We start from the raw sequence: 19,913 nt of genomic DNA on the forward strand, positions 1-19,913 counted from the left end.
AGTAGCAGCTTGTTCTCCACACCATGTGCCCATCAAAGCATTGGAGCACAAGCAATAAACATGTCACTAGTATTTCATTCTGTCTCGGGGGGAGCCCATGCCCTGACCCCTCCTGCAGATGTGGCAGCATTGTCTGAACCATCATTGCTCTTATTAACTATATGTGACAGGACCCAGTACTCCCTTTTAATTTTATCCTGTCAAAAGCTGCTTTAATGATAGCAAGCAGAACCCTCTGCCTATCCTGCACAGGAAGTAAGCATGCACTAAGTTCAAGCTTCTGACTCTATCAGGTTTTCAGAGAGTTTGGACTTGTGTGCATGGGGAAATTGACAGGCAGCTATAACGGAAAATCTCTGCATAGACTCACTGTTCTGAAATAAATATGACTTTATTCTGAAGTAACTACTCTGCTTCCAAAAGTACTTTGGAAGCAGAGTAGTTATTCCAGGCTAAATCACTTTTATTCTGGAATAGAGTGTCTGCATGGGTGAGTTATTCTAGAATAGTTAAATTATACTGGATTAGCAATAGCAGAATAATTATAGTATTTCAGAATAGCTGTACTGGTAAGTTTCCTCTGGGTAGACAAGGCCTTAGCTAAGATTCTTCTCAGGTGCTTATGAATTTGCACAAGGCAGATCTATCCCCAGCACTAGGTATTCTAAAGGCTGTAGTTGAACTTTTGTCCATCTGAAGCTCCCAGGACAAACCCTGAGATTAGAAAGCTTTTGCTGCTTTGTTACAATCTCAGGGTCTGCTTCCTTATAGCCAAAAATGTTCCATTTTCATTAGAGAAAACTGGCTTGTCTGCCCAGTTTCAGAGCAAATGTGTTAACAGGATCAGTGTAGACCAGATATCATTACTTTACAAATGAGGTCAATACGGTATTTTAGTCTAGGATGTCAAGTATCAGAGGGGTGGCCTTGTTAGTCTGGATCTGTAAAAAGCGACAAAGAGTCCTGTGGCACCTTATAGACTAACAGACGTATTGGAGCATAAGCTTTCGTGGGTGAATACCCACTTCATCAGATGAAGTCTAGTCTAGTCTAGGATGTGTTTGTTTAAAGACCATCTGAAAAATGTTTCTGCATTACATCCACTGATCAGGCAAACAATGTTGGTATGATATGTGTTTAAAAGAAGTTCAATTAACAGGATTTTAACCCTAGAGTAGAGGGAGGCAAAAGGACCTTTACAGGTACTCCTCATACTCTAACCTTGTGAAAATATTCTGGGAGCAGTTAATTAATAACCCACCCTTTTGTAAACTCAAAGGAATTTCAATCTGCCTAGTTCTTGCAGAGAAAAAGAAAAGATTGCAGGGCAGTGTCACAGTTAACAAAGGGCAACCACCATAACAAAAGTACTTAACAATCAATGGGACTACTCACAGTACATAAAGTTAAGCATGTGTGTAAATCTTTGCAGGATTCGGGGCCATAGTGGGTGACTGAAAATAGCCTGGAAATAGCTTACTGAGGTTAACTGTTTACTGTGAAGACAGTTCAAATGCCCAGTACTGCAAAGACCTCATGACCTTAATTGATTCAGTCACTAGATATGCTGTATTGCTCTAGCCATGTTGGTCCCAATGTATTAGAGAAACCAGGTGGGTGAGGTAATATCTTTTATTGGCCCAGCTTCTGTTGGTGACAGAGACAAGCTTTCGAGCTACACAGAGCTCTTCCTCAGGTCTGGGAAAGGTACTCAAGATTGTCACCCAATAGTTTGATCTTGTATTTAGCTATGACACTCGAGTGCCATTCCCAGACTTGAAGAAGAGCTCTGTGTAGCTCAAAAACTTGTCTCTCATCAACTGAAGTTGGTCCAGTAAAAGATATGACATCACCCATCTTGTCTCAGTCAGTAGATGTCAAATAGTGGGCAACACACCTCCCTTTCTACTCTTTATCTATTTAATTGGAGCTGAACTTATCAACCTAAATATATATACTAAATTGGAATTAATCCTGATGGAACCTGTTTCATAGCTGTACTGAAAAGTGAGTATTCTGGACATCGAGGTCATATAGAGAATAGTGTGATGGAACAATGCCATTTTTTAAAAGTGCATTTGATCTACAGTCATTGTATATGTTCAGTGGTTTGACTAACCCGTGAAAAGTACAAATGTGCAAGAGATCTAGGTTTTTAAGTTCCATAATGTAGAGGTGTCTGGTTTTTAAGCACAGGAGTAGGATGCTTTTGAAAGAAAAGTGTAAATCTAAAATAAAAGGGAAAATTATAATCCCCAAAGGCTTCTTTTGTGCTGGTCTCACAGTGTAATCATTTGGCATGCTCGCTTGGACCTGGACAGCTATTGCATAATTTCTGATCTCTGAAAAGAAATTGTGATTTATAACATTTTTATACATTCATGGATGAAATAAGTGTGGTAACACTTCGCAAAACCATTTGCAAACTATGTATGGGCCATTATTTTTATTAATATATATATTGTATTAAAATATGGTTTTAATGTTTAAGGTACTGATATAAAGATTTTCTGCTCTTTTTACAGATTTGCTGCCAAACAAATACATGACCATGGGGGATATGAAGACCCCCGACTTTGACGACCTTCTTGCAGCCTTTGACATCCCAGACATGGTTGATCCTAAAGCAGCTATTGAGTCTGGACATGATGAGCATGAAAACCACATAAAACAGAATGCTCATACAGATGAAGATTCTCATGTGCCATCATCCTCAGATGTTGGTGTGAGCGTCATTGTGAAAAACGTACGTAATATTGATTCTTCTGAAGGAGTGGATAAGGATGGCCACCATTCCACAGGCAATGGCTTACATAATGGTTTTCTAACAGCATCTGCTCTTGAAAGTTTTGGTAAAGATGAAGGGAAGTGTCTGAAAGAGGAGGGGTCAACCTCTGAGACTACTCTGAAAGACTCAGCTTTCAACCAGTTTAGCCCAATCTCAAGTGCTGAAGAATTTGATGATGATGAAAAAATAGAGGTGGATGATCCTCCAGATAAAGAAGAGATGCGTGCAAATTTCAGAGCAAATGTGTTAACAGGATCAGTTTCTCAGCAGGAATATGACAAACTAAAGATGCTTGGAGGGGAAAACTTGATTAAACCTGGAATTCCAGCTTCAAGTAATGTAGATAAAAACAAAGGTGTTAAAAGAGAAACAGAAACAAACTCTGTGAATTTAAGTGTCTACGAACCATTCAAAGCCCGAAAAATAGAGGACAAATTGCTAAAAGACAATTCTGAAAACAGGGTACTTGATGGAAAACTAGGTACTGAAAAAGGTGAAACAAACCTTGCCAGCATTTCACAGTCCAAAGCAAAGTCATCAGCAAAGCTTTCTTCATGCATTGCTGCAATTGCAGCACTGAGTGCTAAAAAGGCAGCTACAGATACCGGTAACGAATTACAGTCTACTTCAAGAGAATCTTCTCCATTACCAAAAGACATGAATGAAAGTCCCCGGGCTGTTGAGAAATCACCTGAATCTCAGAGTCTTATTGATGGTGCTAAAAAACCATCTATAAAACAACCCGATAGTCCCCGAAGTGTATCAAGTGAAAACAGCAGCAAAGGGTCTCCATCTTCTCCTGCAGGGTCAACGCCAGCCATTCCAAAAGTTCGCATAAAAACCATCAAGACGTCCTCTGGGGAAATCAAGAGAACAGTTACAAGGGTGTTGCCAGAAGTTGATTTGGACTCTGGTAAAAAGCCAGAGCAAACTGCTTCCATGGTAGCTTCCATGACATCTCTGCTATCTTCTCCAACTTCTGCTGCTGTTCTTTCTTCTCCTCCTAGGACACCTCTCCAGTCAGCAGTTGTCACCAATGCAGTTGCATCTGCAGAACTTGCACCAAAACAGGTCACTATTAAACCTGTGGCTACTGCCTTTCTCCCAGTTTCAGCAGTTAAAACAGCAGGATCACAAGTTATTAATCTGAAGCTTGCTAACAATACTACGGTGAAAGCCACTGTAATATCTGCTGCTTCTGTGCAAAGTGCCAGTAGTGCCATTATTAAAGCCGCTAATGCTATACAGCAGCAGACTGTTGTGGTGCCAGCATCAAGCCTTGCCAGTGCTAAACTTGTGCCAAAGACAGTCCATCTTGCCAACCTTAATCTTCTGCCTCAAGGTGCTCAAACCACCTCTGAACTCCGCCAAGTGCTAACAAAACCTCAGCAACAAATAAAGCAGGCAATAATTTCTGCAGCAGCCTCACAGCCTTCTAAAAAAGTGTCGCGAGTCCAGGTGGTATCATCTCTGCAGAGTTCTGTAGTGGAAGCATTCAATAAGGTGCTGAGTAGTGTTAATCCCGTCCCAGTTTACGTCCCAAACCTCAGTCCTCCTGCCAATGCAGGTATAACATTACCAACACGTGGTTACAAGTGTTTGGAATGTGGTGATTCCTTTGCTCTCGAAAAGAGTCTGACACAGCATTATGATAGGAGGAGTGTGCGAATTGAAGTGACATGTAACCATTGTACAAAAAATTTAGTTTTCTACAATAAATGCAGTCTTCTTTCCCATGCTCGTGGACATAAGGAAAAAGGAGTTGTAATGCAGTGCTCCCATTTGATTTTAAAACCAGTCCCAGCAGATCAAATGATAGCGTCTCCTTCAAGCAATACTGCTGCATCTTCTACTCTTCAAAGCCCAATGGGAGTTGGCACACATACTGTAACCAAGATACAGTCTGGCATAACTGGAACAGTAATATCAGCCCCAGCAAGTACACCTATCATTCCAGCTATGCCTCTAGATGAAGACCCATCAAAACTCTGTAGACATAGTCTAAAGTGTTTGGAGTGCAATGAAGTTTTCCAAGATGAGACATCTCTTGCTACACATTTCCAGCAGGCTGCAGACACAAGTGGACAAGTAGAGTATCTTATGTTTAAATTCCAGTGTTTCAGCAATAAGAATAGGAGATTTGAATATGTTTTTTGCTTTCACGTAAACATTCATACCTCATTTGAGTGAAGTAATAAATGCTTGAAAAAATATTTTAAAAATAGAAAAAAAACTGCAAGCACAAAATAGTGAATGTCATTGTTTTCAGAATTGGAGTATACTTTGTTAGAAAAATTTTACTCAATCCAGGTTTTAAAAGTTTACATCTGTAAGGGTGGTGAGGTTTTTTAAATTAAGATTTAGCAAAGTTTCTTAGAACTGTGCCCTGAGATACTGAAATTGGTAATGATATTCACTGAGAATTTGTAGTGATCCTTTTTTATGCTTTGGAATTTAAATATACAATGGAATCCACTTAATTGGCACCCTCCTTAACAGTACTCTCACTTAATGGGAACGATTGTCTTATGGTTGATTGTGTCTTTGATTTGATTTCAATTTCTATTACTTGTAGTGCGTAAGTGTGCTAGGCGCTTATTTGGGTGCTACAGGGATTCTAGGCAATGAATAAATGGCACACTATTTAAATGATATGCCTGCTGTGTTTTGCGGGCCTTCTGAAAATAGGAGTGAAAAGTGGTGTTTGCTAGCATATATTTCTAGCTGTGTGCCCATTTGTTTACTTGTTACTGCTTTCTTTCTCTCTTATGGTTGCTAAAATGAGTCAAATTTATCTTAATATAGTATTTTAAAAATGTTGTGTACATTGCATACTTTAAATAAAAACTTATTAAATAAAAGTGAAATAAACCAATGCACAATGTATTCTATAAGCCTCTGATAATTGAGACCATTGCTTAATTGGCATATTTGGATTTTCCCTGGGGTGTGCCAATTAAAAAGGATTCTACTGTATTTCAAAGCATTTGGCTGGCTTTCATGTTGCAACTTCCTGTTATGTGTGAATGGAAAGCCAGTAAATACACTCAGATCGACAGAGACAGGAGTGTGGTATAACAGTCTTCATCTTATGGGCAATGGCGGGGATAGACTTGCTGAGCATTTGCACTTAGTAAGAAATCCTCTGATAGTACAGATGCAGATGGCTTCTACAAGGGCCTCCATATTACTTAAGTCTCATTGTGGGACTGTGCTCTTGGGATGTCTGTGAAGCAACACTTTGTACACATCACCTCAAGTAGCCCTGCATATAAAGGTAGATGAGTGTGGGAACACTGAATCCAGGGTTGTGTGGATTATGTGACACAGTAGCAGATGCTATTCCAGCTATTAGCTGGGATAATAGTTACAGAGGGCCTGCAGTGAAATCTCATGGCTTTACTGTGGGTTGCTATGAGCGAATTCCCACCCTTTGAATGCTGTAGAGATTCCTGCATAAAGTCTGATTACTCAGGCTTTGGGTGAAGAAGATGGAATTATGAATGTTCACCCTTAGGTCCCACTATAATTTTTAACCAAGCATTTAACCAGTTATTGGCATGGTTGACTCTAATATATTTTGTGCCCACGTGCAACATAGTTCAAACTCTGTAACTGGTCAGCTAACCCTGTCAGAGGCCTAGGCTGGCATACCGCTGGCTTTTTTGTAACTAATCCATTACTATTATTTATATTATGGTAGTGCCTAGGAATCCTACCCAATCAAGGCCCCATTGGGCTTGGCACTGTAAAAGCAAGTAACAAAGAAGACATTCCCTGCCCCAGAGAGCTCAGAAGCTACATATCAGACAGGACATGTGGAGTGTGGGTGGGCTGGGAGGATGCGGTAAGGATAAAATGAACAGAGTTGAGCAGAAAAGCATGAAAAAAAAATGCTGCTCTATCATGCTGGGTTTTTGTTGGTGGTTTTTGCCAGGGTGGGCGAAACAACCTAATCATGTTTGTATAATCGGTGTGGCTTGTGCTGTTTCCTCCCAGTTGTCCCTAAACTAGGATGTTCTTGCCTAATGTGCTGCTATTCTGTGCTGTGTGCATGTCCTTTGGACGCATTTTCCTCTGCTAAGGCTTATGGAACAGCTGCCCAGATTTCCTCAGAATAAACATGAGTAGGCAGAATGAGAGGTGCAGACATTCAAATACAGTCGTGAAGGCAGAAAAGCTGCTATGGGGACGCAAACTAGACTATATTGCATATAACTTATGAACAACATGGCTGTCTCTAACTGGTAACAAAACCTCTTTAAAAGTTTAAGTGTTGACAAGGCCTTAGTGTCTGGCCATGTGATATTCTGTTTTCAAAGAAAAAAATCCAAGCATTTTAGTTACATCAGCCTCCATTATTTCAGTAAGCCACTGCAAGGGCAGAAAATTTTAATTTTAATTCTCTTTTTTTAAAAGGACACTGATAAATAGATTTTAAATGTTATAAATCTCTGTTGTTTGCAAAATCCTCTTTAAAGAACTGAATTATTTTTCCTGTTTTATTGTGGTCTTTTTCCTTTGTCAGACATGGTTTCAGCCTCTCTGACCCCTTTTTTATATGTGTGCATTATTACATTCAGTAGTATTACAACTGAGATGGAATGCCCAACATGAAAGCAGCTTTAATGAACACGACCACTTTAGGTAACAACAGTATATCTCATTTTTCTGACAAGATATGTTTTTGTGCTCTATCATCAGTCATTGTAAGCATTGTTGTGGGAATAGTGTTTGTTGCAGAAGGACATTGTGTGGGTATTTATTAATCATTTTTGAATTTTTCTCTGATTATAATATCCCTTTAGAAACTTGAAAGAGAAATATTATTTCTTTGACTTTTGTTCTTCCTTGTACCTAGCACTGGCTTATTATTGTAAAGTTGCTCAAGAATGTGGGTTGCTAGCACTGATTTGTTTTTTGGGACAGTGGGGGGTGGAGAGGAGGTCGGAAAAGGTGGATTGATTTGGGGGGGATGAGGGAATTATTTGGATTTTGCAAACAAATAGAAAGCACAGTAACTCTTATTTGGGGGTTACCAATCTTCACAGTGTCCTTTTAACTACTCTTGCAATGCAGGTAGCACAAATGTTGTGTTTTGGTTTAGTCTAGATAACAATTTTTTCTTTTAAAAAATATTTCTTGGAAAGAGAAAACTATCCAAAAAACCCCGCTGGCCCAACTGTTTGAACATGGAGGTCCTTCTCCATATATTATAGGAACTCTTCTGTGTTATTTTGTGAAAGATCCACACAAACCACCGCAGAAATGGACTATGTGTCTAATACTGTGACTAAGGGCTTATTTACATGGCAGTATAGAACTATGTCAGTGCAAAGCAGGTACTTTTTAGAGCATGCCAGCAGGGCCCAGATGGCGCAATTAGTATGCTTCACAAATTACACCCGGTTAGAGTTATTTGCCACAGTGTGTAGACAAGCCCTAACTTTACTCATGTAAGTAGTCCCATTGAACTCAATGGGCCCACTCATGTGTAAGTGCAGGATTGTGCCAGTGTGCTATATAGAGAAGATAGTGAACTTGAAGTAATAAAATGTTCAGGTAAGATAGGCTTAGAGGTATAACTGCATAGCTCTCATGGAAGCTGTGGAGCCAATACCCCTTAATATGACTTAACTGGTCTTGTGGGTTTTTATTTCTCCTCACCACCATTTTCCCCCAAGCCTCTTCCTCCTTACTCCTAGATCCTAAATGAAGACATGTAATGCTTGTCACACTGAGAAAAACCTGTTTTGTTCTTATGTGGGTTGGAATGATAGACATGGAAATTCAGGCCCACCTTAAAACCAACATAAAGTGTTAAGCAGAAGTGTAAAAAGCAACAGAGGGTCCTGTGGCACCTTTAAGACTAAGCAGAAGTGTTGGCTTGTAGAATTCCCTGGTAGTGTCTTCTTGTAAGAAGCTACAATTACAAATATTTTCTACACTTGTTAAAGTAGCAAACTGCCTACTTTGACAACTAGTATTGCTGGAGTTTTGTGACATTCTGGAGTGTTAGTGTTGTAGACTAATTATGCAAAGTGCTTGCTGTCACTTCTGGTATTGAGGATTACTTAGTGGGATTGGTAATGGTGTATGGCTTTTCTGTGGCGTAACATCCAGGTTTTCTTTTGTAGTGCTGCAAACAAAGATACTTTGGAAGGAATATGAAAAATCCATATATTTCTATTATTGGAATAAGAAGTTTTGTTTTGCCATTTTCTTATGTAATCAAAGAATACTCCAGATTCTCCACTATTGTATTACTGCTTGTTAATACGTAGATGGCAAAAGATAAATTGTGGCAGTGGTACTGAAGCTCAATAAATGTGGTAAGAACATTTTAAATAGAGTTATGGTTAGTCAGGCTTTTGTCCTTAAGCCTGTGATGAACACAAAATTAAAACCCCACATTAGTTCTATTAGTAATGGAAGTCATAATTCAGTGTTTCAGGAATTATTTGTTGGGACAATTAAGAACAAATATTTGGCTTTTTAAAGTTTGTGTGTGTGTGTTTGTGTGTAAAATGAGGAAATTTTGTGGCACATGCTTAGAACAAGCCCATGTTCCAACGTATAGGGCCATCAAGGTTATAAAGTAAAGTTTAAGACTGAGCTGCATAAAAATAAACTCCCTAATTCAGTGTAGAATTAAAGATATTTCATGTTAACATTCTTCTTTAAAATAAAACTTTATATAATTTTTTTAAAGGTTTGCATGAGTCCTCAAAAGCATTTAGACGGAGATCCTGCATTATGAAAGGAATAAAAATGAACTTACTTTTGTCTCTTGTCAGGTTTCTAAAATAGTGTCTTTAAAAAATAATTCCTTTACAGCTGAAATACTGGCCTCATTGAAGTCAAAGGCAAAATTCCCATTAGCTTTAATGAAACCAGGATTTCACCTTAAATATTTAGGGTCTGATCCGGCAATCCTACTCAGATAAGCAATCCTTACTGGAACATGCCTGTGACCCTGGTGGAGAATCACCATAATATTAATAAAAAGTATATTGCATGTTAGAATAAGCGTGACATTCTCAAACTGTTAAATTGTTTGAGGGATTACTTTGGTTCATGGTATTTACTAATATTCTTTTAAAAAACAAATAACCCCCTTAATGTTAGCTTTCGCAGTAACTATTAAGGACCTGTTCTTGCTTCTTTTGTAGTCAGTATCAAAACTCTGACTTTGGGAGCAGGTTTAGGCCCTAACTTTACATGGGTGCATAGATGCAATTGCCAATAACGATGAGTCAGCACCATATGTAAGCTACTTATAACTAGGGCCCTACCAAATTCAGGGTCCATTTCGGTCAATTTCACGGTCATAGGATTTTAAAAATGGTAAATTTCATGATTTCAGATATTTAAATCTGAAATTTCATGGTGGTGTAATTGTAGGGGTCCTGACCCAAAAAGAAGTTATTGGAGGGTTGCAAGGTTATTGTAGGGGGAGTTGTGGTACTGCTACACTTACTTCTGCGCTGCTGCTGGCGGTGGTGCTGCCTTCAGAGCTGGGTGGCCGGAGAGCGGCAGCTGCTGGCCTAGAGCCCAGCTCTGAAGGCAGAGCTGCTGCCAGCAGCAGTAAAGATGGCATGGTATGGTATTGCCACCCTTACTTCTGTGCTGCTGCCTTCAGAGCTGGGCCCTCGGTCAGCAGCCGCCACTCTCCAGCCGCCCACCTCTGAAGGCAACAGCTCAGCATGGTATGGTATTGCCACCCTTACTTCTGTGCTGCTGCTGGTGGGGCACTGCCTTCAGAGTTGGGCACCCGGCCAACAACTGCCACTCTTTGGCTGCCCAGCTCTGAAGGCAGCACAGAAGTAAGGATGGTAATACTGCAACCCCCCTAAAATAACCTTGCAACCCCCCACAGCCCCTTTTTGGGTCAGGAACCCCAGTTTAGAAACGCAGGTCTCCCCCCCGTGAAATCTGTACACAAAAGACCCTGAGGTGTTTTTCATGGCTGCGAATGTGGTAGGGCCCTACTTATAACATTCTACTGTTGTGTTTACAATTGCTATTTTGATTCTACTGTTATGACTATAATTGCAACATAATGTGAAGGAGCAGCTTTGGACTTTACTATTAAACACAAAATTATTCAAAGGAAAATGGTCCAGAATTGGAGGAGATGGTCATTTTCATATCATGCCTACCATTTGAGGGGGACAGCAAGAATAAACACACTCTATTGAATTATTTCATAATTACAATTTTGTTTAATCAGTAATTCAGTAAGTCTATTTGTAAGACAAATTGATAGAGGATTTTTTGTTTTGTGTTTTAGCAAAACATGCACATCTACGGGTAAAGTTTTCAAAAGTCTTATTTTCAAAAGCGCCTACATCTCTTAGGAGGCTTGATTTTATTTTCAAAAGTGCCTAAGTCACTCAAGAGCATAAGTCCCACTGAAAGTCATGGGGCACTTTTGAAAAATTGACCCTAAAATCCATTAGAGCAGAAATTGAACATTTTAAAAGTTGTACTTCATCATGGACAATGACCTCCTTACTCTAATTTTTTTTAGTGAAGAAAAAATAGAAATACCAAAAAGTACCAGATGTCCTGTACATTAGCTATCCATTATTTCTGTATATCATTGCTTGGTTTACAGTGTAGGACCTAAGAGATGTGCTGGTTTTGGTTTTTAGTTTAATTTCAGGCTTCAGCTTGGGGCTTGTAGCTTTCTGCCTTGGATCAATCACTTATTATTATTAATTTTTTTATTATTTTATTATAACCAGCTTGTTATTAAAACAAAGTATTAAAAAGAGGAATTAGGGATCCTGTTTTGCAAAGACTTAACATCTAATATTTAATTTTAAGCATGTGAATAGTTCAGTTGAAGTCATTGGAACTGCTCATGTGCTTAAAGTCAAGCACTGAGCATAAATCTGTCCAGTATTGTAGCCTACCTATTTAGAGATGCTTTTTTGCATGTATGTAACTAAAACCTATGTGGGCCAGATTCACAGGTACCCTTCAGCCTCTTTGGGCCTCTCCAGTGATGGAAAGGAGCTGTAAACCCAATTTAAATCTGTGTTTACATCTGATTTACATCATTTGAATTCCATCACTGGAATGGCACAAAGCAGCCAGAAAGTACTAGTGATTCTGACTTGACAGGTGATCAGCATGTACTAAAGGATTTTATTTATTTTTTTAGTCTAAAAAGCAAAACTAATTGCTTGAGATTGGGAAAGTGGCTACTGCACTTACAGAGACTCCTTTTCAAAGAAAAGCTTTAGAAATATTTTACATAAATGTAGTTCTTATTTACATGTGCAATATTTACAATGCATACACAATTCTCTGGTCTTGTGGGTAAATATATTTAAAACCACCTTTTTAAAGAAAAAAAATGAATTAACCTTCCCCTCCCCCACACACAATTAAGTGGCACTTTGGATGTTACAATTAAAAAGCAACGTAAGCAAGGAGATCTAAAAGTAAAGACAACACTCCATATTTAAGTTTATTTTAGTGGGGGAGATTTTTCTGTGGTACTCTGAGTTAAGGGCATAAATATAGTTCACATGGACCTTTAGGCTCCTTCACAGTACCAGAGTGGTGTGTAAAGGGGACTTTATATCAGGCCCAGAATGTCCAATTTAGAGGCCTCTATCGTACAAAGGGATCCAGGACTAGGGCCTACATCTGAATTTGCCTGCTCTTGTTGGTTTATATCACAACCATAACACAGATTTTTTTTTAAAATGTACTATAATGTTTGACAGAAGAAAGCATATAGTTGAACCAAACCATTTGTTTTATCTATTTTGGTTTATCGTTTAGAAGACTTGCAATATCTGCCAGATGCTGCTTCCTAACCAGTGCAGTTTTGCATCACACCAGAGAATTCATCAGCATAAATCTCCATATACGTGTCCTGAATGTGGAGCAATCTGCAGATCGGTCCACTTCCAGACCCACGTCACTAAGAACTGCCTACATTACACACGAAGAGTTGGTTTTCGGTCAGTATGATTACACATGTGTAACTAAAATATGTTGTGTATATATATAAATGTATATATGTACACATATATAAATGGTTTTTTCCTATGTTTTTCAAACTTAAACTAAAATAGTTTCTCTTTATTGTGAAAATTGCTTGCAAGATGCTGCTTTATTGTTTTAAAGTTGTCATGGCTATGGTACTATTTGTACTACACATTTTGGGATAAAAATTCTTGCTGGATGTCAGCCATGCATTTGGGCTGCTGCTTATGTATGGTACTCAGTCAGAATATTACTAATTTCATCCAGCCATGAGATGTCATATTTAAGGCATACAGTTTCTAAGCTAATAAATTCAGACATGTTTTACTAATTCAGTTTCTTTAAAAAAAGACATAAGCTGACTTTTAGGTAGTCTTGGTAGTATAATCATAATCTTGTTTGTATTTGCTGCTAGACAGTATGTTTAAAGCACTGATGGGTGTATTCCACTTGTCTATCGGATACAGAAGGTAACTTTGTTGAAGTCTTTCTCCCTGTCTTTTTCTCACTCTTTCTCCCCAGTTGGGGAAGTCCAGGTTCCCTCTGCTGGATTTACCACTACACTATACTTTAAACCAGTTCACATTGTCCATCAAAGAGTGCAACAGTCTGCTACTTTGGCTCTTTGTTGAGAGTCTTTAATTCCTGTGTTTCCCCACATTTTCTGCTGGGAAGCAACTATCAGTGGGGTGACAAGGATTGGAGGAGTATCAAGGAAACCTCTAGCCTTGCACTGAGCAGCCTTGAAACTCTGTCAGTCCCTAGAATTCCACCAAAACACAGAGCAGCACCAAGACAACAGCTCAGAAGAGCCTAACTTTTCCCAGCTCCTACGGCAGGCACTTCATAGCACATAGCACTTCAGTATAGTCTTGCAGTCAGTCTTAACTGGCTACCTAAAGATAGAGCGGTGTGATTTAGAATCCCACCAGCCGATAGTATGTCTTCCCCTCAAGGAAACACAGTTCAGTTATCATGATGGCTGAGAAGTTTTCTATTAAGGGTACTTTGAGGGGAGGATGAAGTCTTTTTACTGCATCTAGGCAGATGTTGTGGCAGGATCTTTCTGGTTTTGGTGACCTGGGTAGGTCAGGCCAAAGATTCAACTCTTATCTGCCCAAAGTCTCTTGATTATTCTCTCTCTCCTTCTTCCCCTTCTCCTGAGTAATCGGGTGCGCTGAAGAAGGGGGAGATTTCTGATGAGTCTTCCATTCCCAGCCCATTCCCTTCCTATACCTCATTCACCTGTGATGCAACATCTGATGAACTCAGATGCAACATCTTCCTCAGAGACACCTGGCCTCTACCCATATGGTCGTAGCAACCAGAAGACCCCCTCATAGTCAAAATCTACTTTCCACAATGAATCAGGACAATGGTGCTAAATTATCCAGGATTTTTCTTCAAAACCCTATGAGAAACTGTCTGATCCCCTCACCACAGTCTGCGTCAAAGTTCCTTTTCTCCACTCCATCCGATGAGCGTAAAACAAAAATCCATCTTCTTCCTCATTAGAATCCTCAGAATCTCCTCATCAACACCAAACTTTCTCTTGAGGAAGGATGTATTTCCTCCTGCCTTTCCGAACAGTGTCCAATAATTTAAGGAAGCTGTTTGATGCCAGTGATCTAGACTAGTTGATTGAGCTAATTAAATTGAGGCAATTCAGCTCACTTGACTCAAGCTGGATTCTCTCAAACTGAGGGAGAAAAAGCTGCTGCAACAGTGAGTCCAGGAGTGGGGACCCGGACCTGAGGGGGACCCAGATCTTCAGCAGAGCTACTTCTGTATTCAGGCAGACATGCAGACTATAGTCAACAGTGGATGCTTATATTTGTGGATTATTTTATTTATAAGGAAAAAACTCATTTCAAGAAAAAAAATTCTCGACTGTGATATCACTAGCACATTAGAAGTAGAACTAATATGGAGTTAAATGTAAAAAGATGATGATACTTAAAATTTAGTGTTGTGGAGAGGTGTTTGTCTGTAGTTAAGATGGAAGTTCGTTTTCATTTATAAGTTTCATTTGAGCCCCTCCCATCTTTAACAGATTTAAGCCAAATCACCTGAAATTTCACATATATGCTGTTATGCTGAAGTAGAGGGTTTTTTTAAGAAATTTTGAGGTATCTCAGAGACAATATGTTTGTGAGATATGAGTGCTCAAAAATTGTGCTTTCACTTTTCAAAAAGTTTCCTAATTCTTTTGGCTTGCCATATCTGAAAAATGGCATATTGTTTCCTATATCATCATGCTATCTCTCTTCCATAAGATCACCGTATCTCTAAAAGGATATAACAGACATAGAAGGAGTTCAGAGATGGGTAACGAAAATAATTAGAGGCATGGAAAATCTTCCATAAGAAGAGAGATTTAAAAGGTAGGAACTGTTTAGTTTAGAGAAGATATGAACAGGTAGAGATATGATAGATACAAAATAATAAATGATATAGTGAAGGTAAATTGAGTGAATTTACCCTTTCTCTCTTAATATAAAAAGAAGGAGACAGTTAATGAAATTGGAAGTGAATTTAAAACCAGTAAAAGGATTTTTTTAAAATGCAATGCATAATTGGCCTGTGGAACTCATTGCCAACATTGAGGCCAGCAGATTAGTGGGTGTCAAAAGGATTGGACATTTATATGGCTAATGAGAACTTCCATAATTATAGTAGATAGAAATAAAGTTTGGAAGGGATACAAACCTTCATGCTTCAAGCGAACTTCCAAAAGATTGGGGTTAGTAAGAAACTTTCCCTATAAGCAAGTTATTCCATAATTGTCCACTACAGGGTATTTTTGGAATTTCTTTGAAGCCGCTAGTACTGGAGAGAGGATACTGGACTAAATGGGCCACTGACTTGATCTAGTATAGAAATTCCTGTGTTCTTATATTAATTCATTTATGTTACTTGCTTTACTGTAGATTGAATTGTGGGAAGGTGTCAGAGACACTAAGATTTCAAAGGCATATTTTAGAAAATGTTTTCAGAATCCCAACCTGATGTTTAGAAAAGATTATAAAGCTCCTGTGTAATCACTCTGAATTTAAGTTTACTCTTCTCTGTCCAAATATTGATTTGACTAAGTACAGAGAAAAATCACTCCGTTAAGAAAACATTTTCATTAAAATTAAACCTGAATAAATATAGTAAAGTTGTTATTCTTGTTGTATTTCATTTTTGGTAGCTTCTAGATTGCAATATGGTTCTTCATACAATCCCCTACTCCTGATAAAAATGTATTTTCTAGGACCTATAGGGTCTAAAATGTTCTTATTTATAATCAACAGATGGAATAGATTCCATTGGCCATTCTATCTATTGTTGGCATAAAACTATTATCAAATCTTGTCCTCTGGCTTTAGATCTTGCAAATTAATTATTGTTATCTTTTTTTTCTTTTTTAGGTCTATAACCATTTTCTTTCTGTTGGATCTTAATGTGTGATTTGTACTTTCCAGTATTATTGTGGCCGTGTCGGTCCCAGGAAATTAGAGAGACAAGGTGGCTGAGGTAATATCTTTTATTGGAACAATTGTCTCTCTCACCAACAGAAGTTGGTCCGGTAAAAGCTATTACCTCACCCACCTTGTCTCTGTGATTTGTACTTTAACCAATCAAATCATATGATTTTATCAGATTGAATGCATAACCCTCCCTCCTCCATCTGCCTAAAACCAAGTTTTGATTCCACATATTTTAGTACACTTCTGTGTTATGTTAGACTGACTCTTTTCCCCTCCTCTTACAGCTGTGTACATTGCAATGTTGTGTACTCTGATGTGGCTGCACTCAAGTCTCACATTCAAGGTTCTCACTGTGAAGTCTTCTACAAATGTCCTATCTGTCCCATGGCATTTAAATCTGCACCCAGCACACATTCTCATGCCTATACACAACACCCTGGTATCAAGATAGGAGAACCAAAGTAAGAAATACAAATTTTTTGCTCTTACTCTAATGCTATATTTTAATAACCAGTGAAATTACATTCTCTGTTGTATTTATAATGTTAAAAGTCACATACTGGATAACCAGCAATTTATCATACTGTTGATAATGTGTGGAGTACATGTCACATTTTCTAGTCATTTATTTGGCAAAGATAAGATTTCCGTGAACATAACAATAAGATTTCTTTAACCATAGCAGCATAGAAAACTTGATACAGTTGCACCCAAGAAGCTACCTGTATTCAGTCTTGCTCAGTGTTTTTTTCCCCCATTGTTAAACTAAATGATTTTAAATCAGCTGCATTTTTTTATCATGAACTAGAGTATCAGTAGTGACAGTTGAAACCATTAACGTTTTGCTGTTTTTGAAATGTGTTGAGACATTTATAATTCTAACAGAGTACTGTTTCCATCTAATGTTCTATTTGCAGGCATAAACCTACAACCTGGGGACGAAACCATGATGGTCGCTGACATTTATTTCACAACATACTATTCATTAATTAGTAAAATAATTGCATGCTTATGCTGTGATATAATAAAGGTATATTCATAAATTTTTACAGTGCAATAATAATATTGATAGATTGACATAATCGTGGATGACTTGATTCTGATTTAAAACTTCGAATACAATGTACAGGTGAATCAGCAAGTATTTTGCTTACAGTGATAAGTCATCCATATTATAATTGCTCTGCAGGACAAAAGTGTAATATTATGGTTTTGTGGAAATGGTCTCTAATTTAGGATGCAAACACCACAAGCCTTAAAGAAATTAGAAACTAGGATAATGTCTCTCTGAATATGTTAAATTAGGTCCACACTTTCTCCATGTCAACCAGCATTCAGAGGTACCAAAGAAATTGGAGTAATTTTTTACATACATCTCGTCCCTCAGTTCTTCTCTCCCAAGCTCCTCGGTATAGCTCTGCCTTTCAAACAACAGAAAGAGCCCTTGCTTTCCATACCTTCTAGAATGCGCTCTAGTTAATATAGCTTTTCCATTTAGTGTAACTTAATAATCATTAATATTCGTCAGCTCTGTTATTGCACTTTTCTCCTTCATAATGTTTGCCTGGCAAACCAGGAAAGATAAATGCTTAACATATTGCAGAGCAGATGACTCCAAAGAACTTGGTTCTTTCAGTCACTTTTGCTCACAGGACTGTAGATAGTCACTTTTGGCAGTCTCAGAAATGCCAGGTATTCTCAGTTCATTGGTCTCATGCTGTTCTGTCAGGGAAGAATTGTCTGTGGCCTAAAGTTCTCCCAGGTAGGCCATTTCATGACAAGATGTGTTTTTTCTCCAGGAGATGTTGTCCCCCATCAGTCTTTTCTACCTGGCTTGTCTTCACTACTAGCCACAACCTTTGGGAGTGCTGAGCTAGGCTTGCACCTTCACAAGACGCACATGTCATCAAGAAAAAGAGAATTCCAACTGCATTAAGTGAGAGAGGCCCACCACTAAACATTCTCCAACCTTGCTTGTCAAGGTCAAGGCAGATGTACCTTGGTCTGTCTCTGCACGTGCCTTTTTTGATGCATAACAACTCCTCTGTTAAATGAGGAAGCATTATTTCCAGTTTACTACAAAGGGGTTTAGAGAGAGATTAAGTGATTTACCCAAGGTCTGTGGGAGAGTTAGGATTTGAGCCTTAGGATCCTGTTTTTCAGAAATACTGAGCGTAAGCTCCAGCTGAACTCAATGGAACCTACATACCGCCTAAATCCCAACCCAGTGCCTTTGCCACAAAGCTGTCCTTCCTCTACCTGCTTTCTCCATTGTTAGGTACAGGTCGGGTATTAAAATATTCAAGAATTCTGCTCTATCTCGCCGCTCTGAAACACAGAGAGCATGACTGTATATTTCAATACCTTGCATGCTCAAAAAAAACTTCAAGGTGGCAGAGTAAAAGAACAAGGCAGCATGCATCATTCTGTCGAATTTTAAGCCTTTTAAACTTGGCACTGTCGTGTTTAATATTCCAAAGTATATTTTTATTCTTCAGATTGTTCAAACCCATATTGAAGCAGAATTGAAACTAATCTATGGGCTCTGACCCTGAATTCCCATGTTTCCATTGTTGCAAATTATGTTCCTTTTTAGCAAGAGGGCATCTCTGACAGTAGGCTCAGAAATGCCAACACTTAATTCAGAAACTTTTAGATTGCTGTGTTGAACAGTGAGGAAACAGTTTTTTAGTTATGTGATTTTTTTTATTAGTAGTAGTAGTAAAAGCCAGTGTGACACAGTGCTGAGCAAGAATAGCTGATTCAGCACTCTGGTCACAGCCACTCCAATCAAACAATGTAGAATGGAGCTGGTTAAACAGAGCTGTGCCTAATTTGTGGTGGAGGAGAGCTGGAAGGCTAATTAAGCTATTAGGCACAGGAAGGAAGTAGAGAGAGATTGCCCTTCCCTGCTTGGTATAGGAGTTGGGGGCTCCATAGGACTGTTGAAGCAGAGCGGTATATAGTATGAAGGTATTGGGAACCCACATTGTAAATAAACTACACAAGATGTTTGACCGGCACAAGGGTCTCTGAGCAGTTTGTAAGCCAGAGCAGAGGCAGGAGCCAGAGGGCCCTCTCACAGCCAGCAAAAAAAAACTAAGCTCAGAAATTACAAGTGACTATTTCACATTGAAAAAGTTCAAAAGATATCTTGAATAAATCCTGATCGTATTGAACTATATCAGGTCATGTGCACAGGTTAATTCTTTTGAGCTGGCTCCCCTAATTGTAGATATGAACTGGTGTATCGTTAGAGCCATATGCAGAAGGAGGAACATGCATTTTTGTGGAATACATTTGTAGAGCTTTGTGCAGATACAAATTTTGTATCTGCATTTGATATCCGATCTGCAAACATGGTCCGCGGATATAAAGCAGGTATCTGCAGAGCTCTAGATATAAAATTTGGATCCACATCTATCCGTGATCTGTAAACACGGTCTGCGGATATAAAGCATGTATCCGCAGATTTGCAGGGCTCTATACATTTGTATTATAGCAAATTATTTTAAGAGAATCCAACTGTTAATTCTTTAAGTGCAATTTTATGTATTTATTTATTTTGCTAAACGGACCCTTCACAAACACCTGCAGAGGATACGTTATCACTAAGGCTATGTTTTAATCATGGGTATTTTTAG

At 38.6% G+C, this 19,913-nt stretch overlaps 1 protein-coding gene across 11 annotated transcripts in view; it reads left to right on the forward strand.

Moving 5' to 3' along the window:
• Positions 1–19,913, forward strand: part of ZNF532 (zinc finger protein 532) — an 83,983-nt gene that overhangs the window by 42,432 nt on the left and 21,638 nt on the right. For all 11 annotated transcript variants that reach the window (XR_010602126.1, XM_008163361.4, XM_005303858.4 and 8 more), the window contains 3 exons: positions 2,526–4,876; positions 12,590–12,771; positions 16,554–16,730. Coding sequence is in view for 10 of the 11 variants with exons in the window: in XM_065598823.1 (XP_065454895.1) it covers positions 2,526–4,876; positions 12,590–12,771; positions 16,554–16,730 (2,710 nt within the window). In the remaining variant the exon portion in view is untranslated. The remainder of the gene's footprint in view (positions 1–2,525; positions 4,877–12,589; positions 12,772–16,553; positions 16,731–19,913) is intronic.

The sequence above is a fragment of the Chrysemys picta genome, chromosome 6, assembly GCF_011386835.1.
Source record: "Chrysemys picta bellii isolate R12L10 chromosome 6, ASM1138683v2, whole genome shotgun sequence".
In the NCBI taxonomy this organism is placed as follows: domain Eukaryota; kingdom Metazoa; phylum Chordata; order Testudines; family Emydidae; genus Chrysemys; species Chrysemys picta.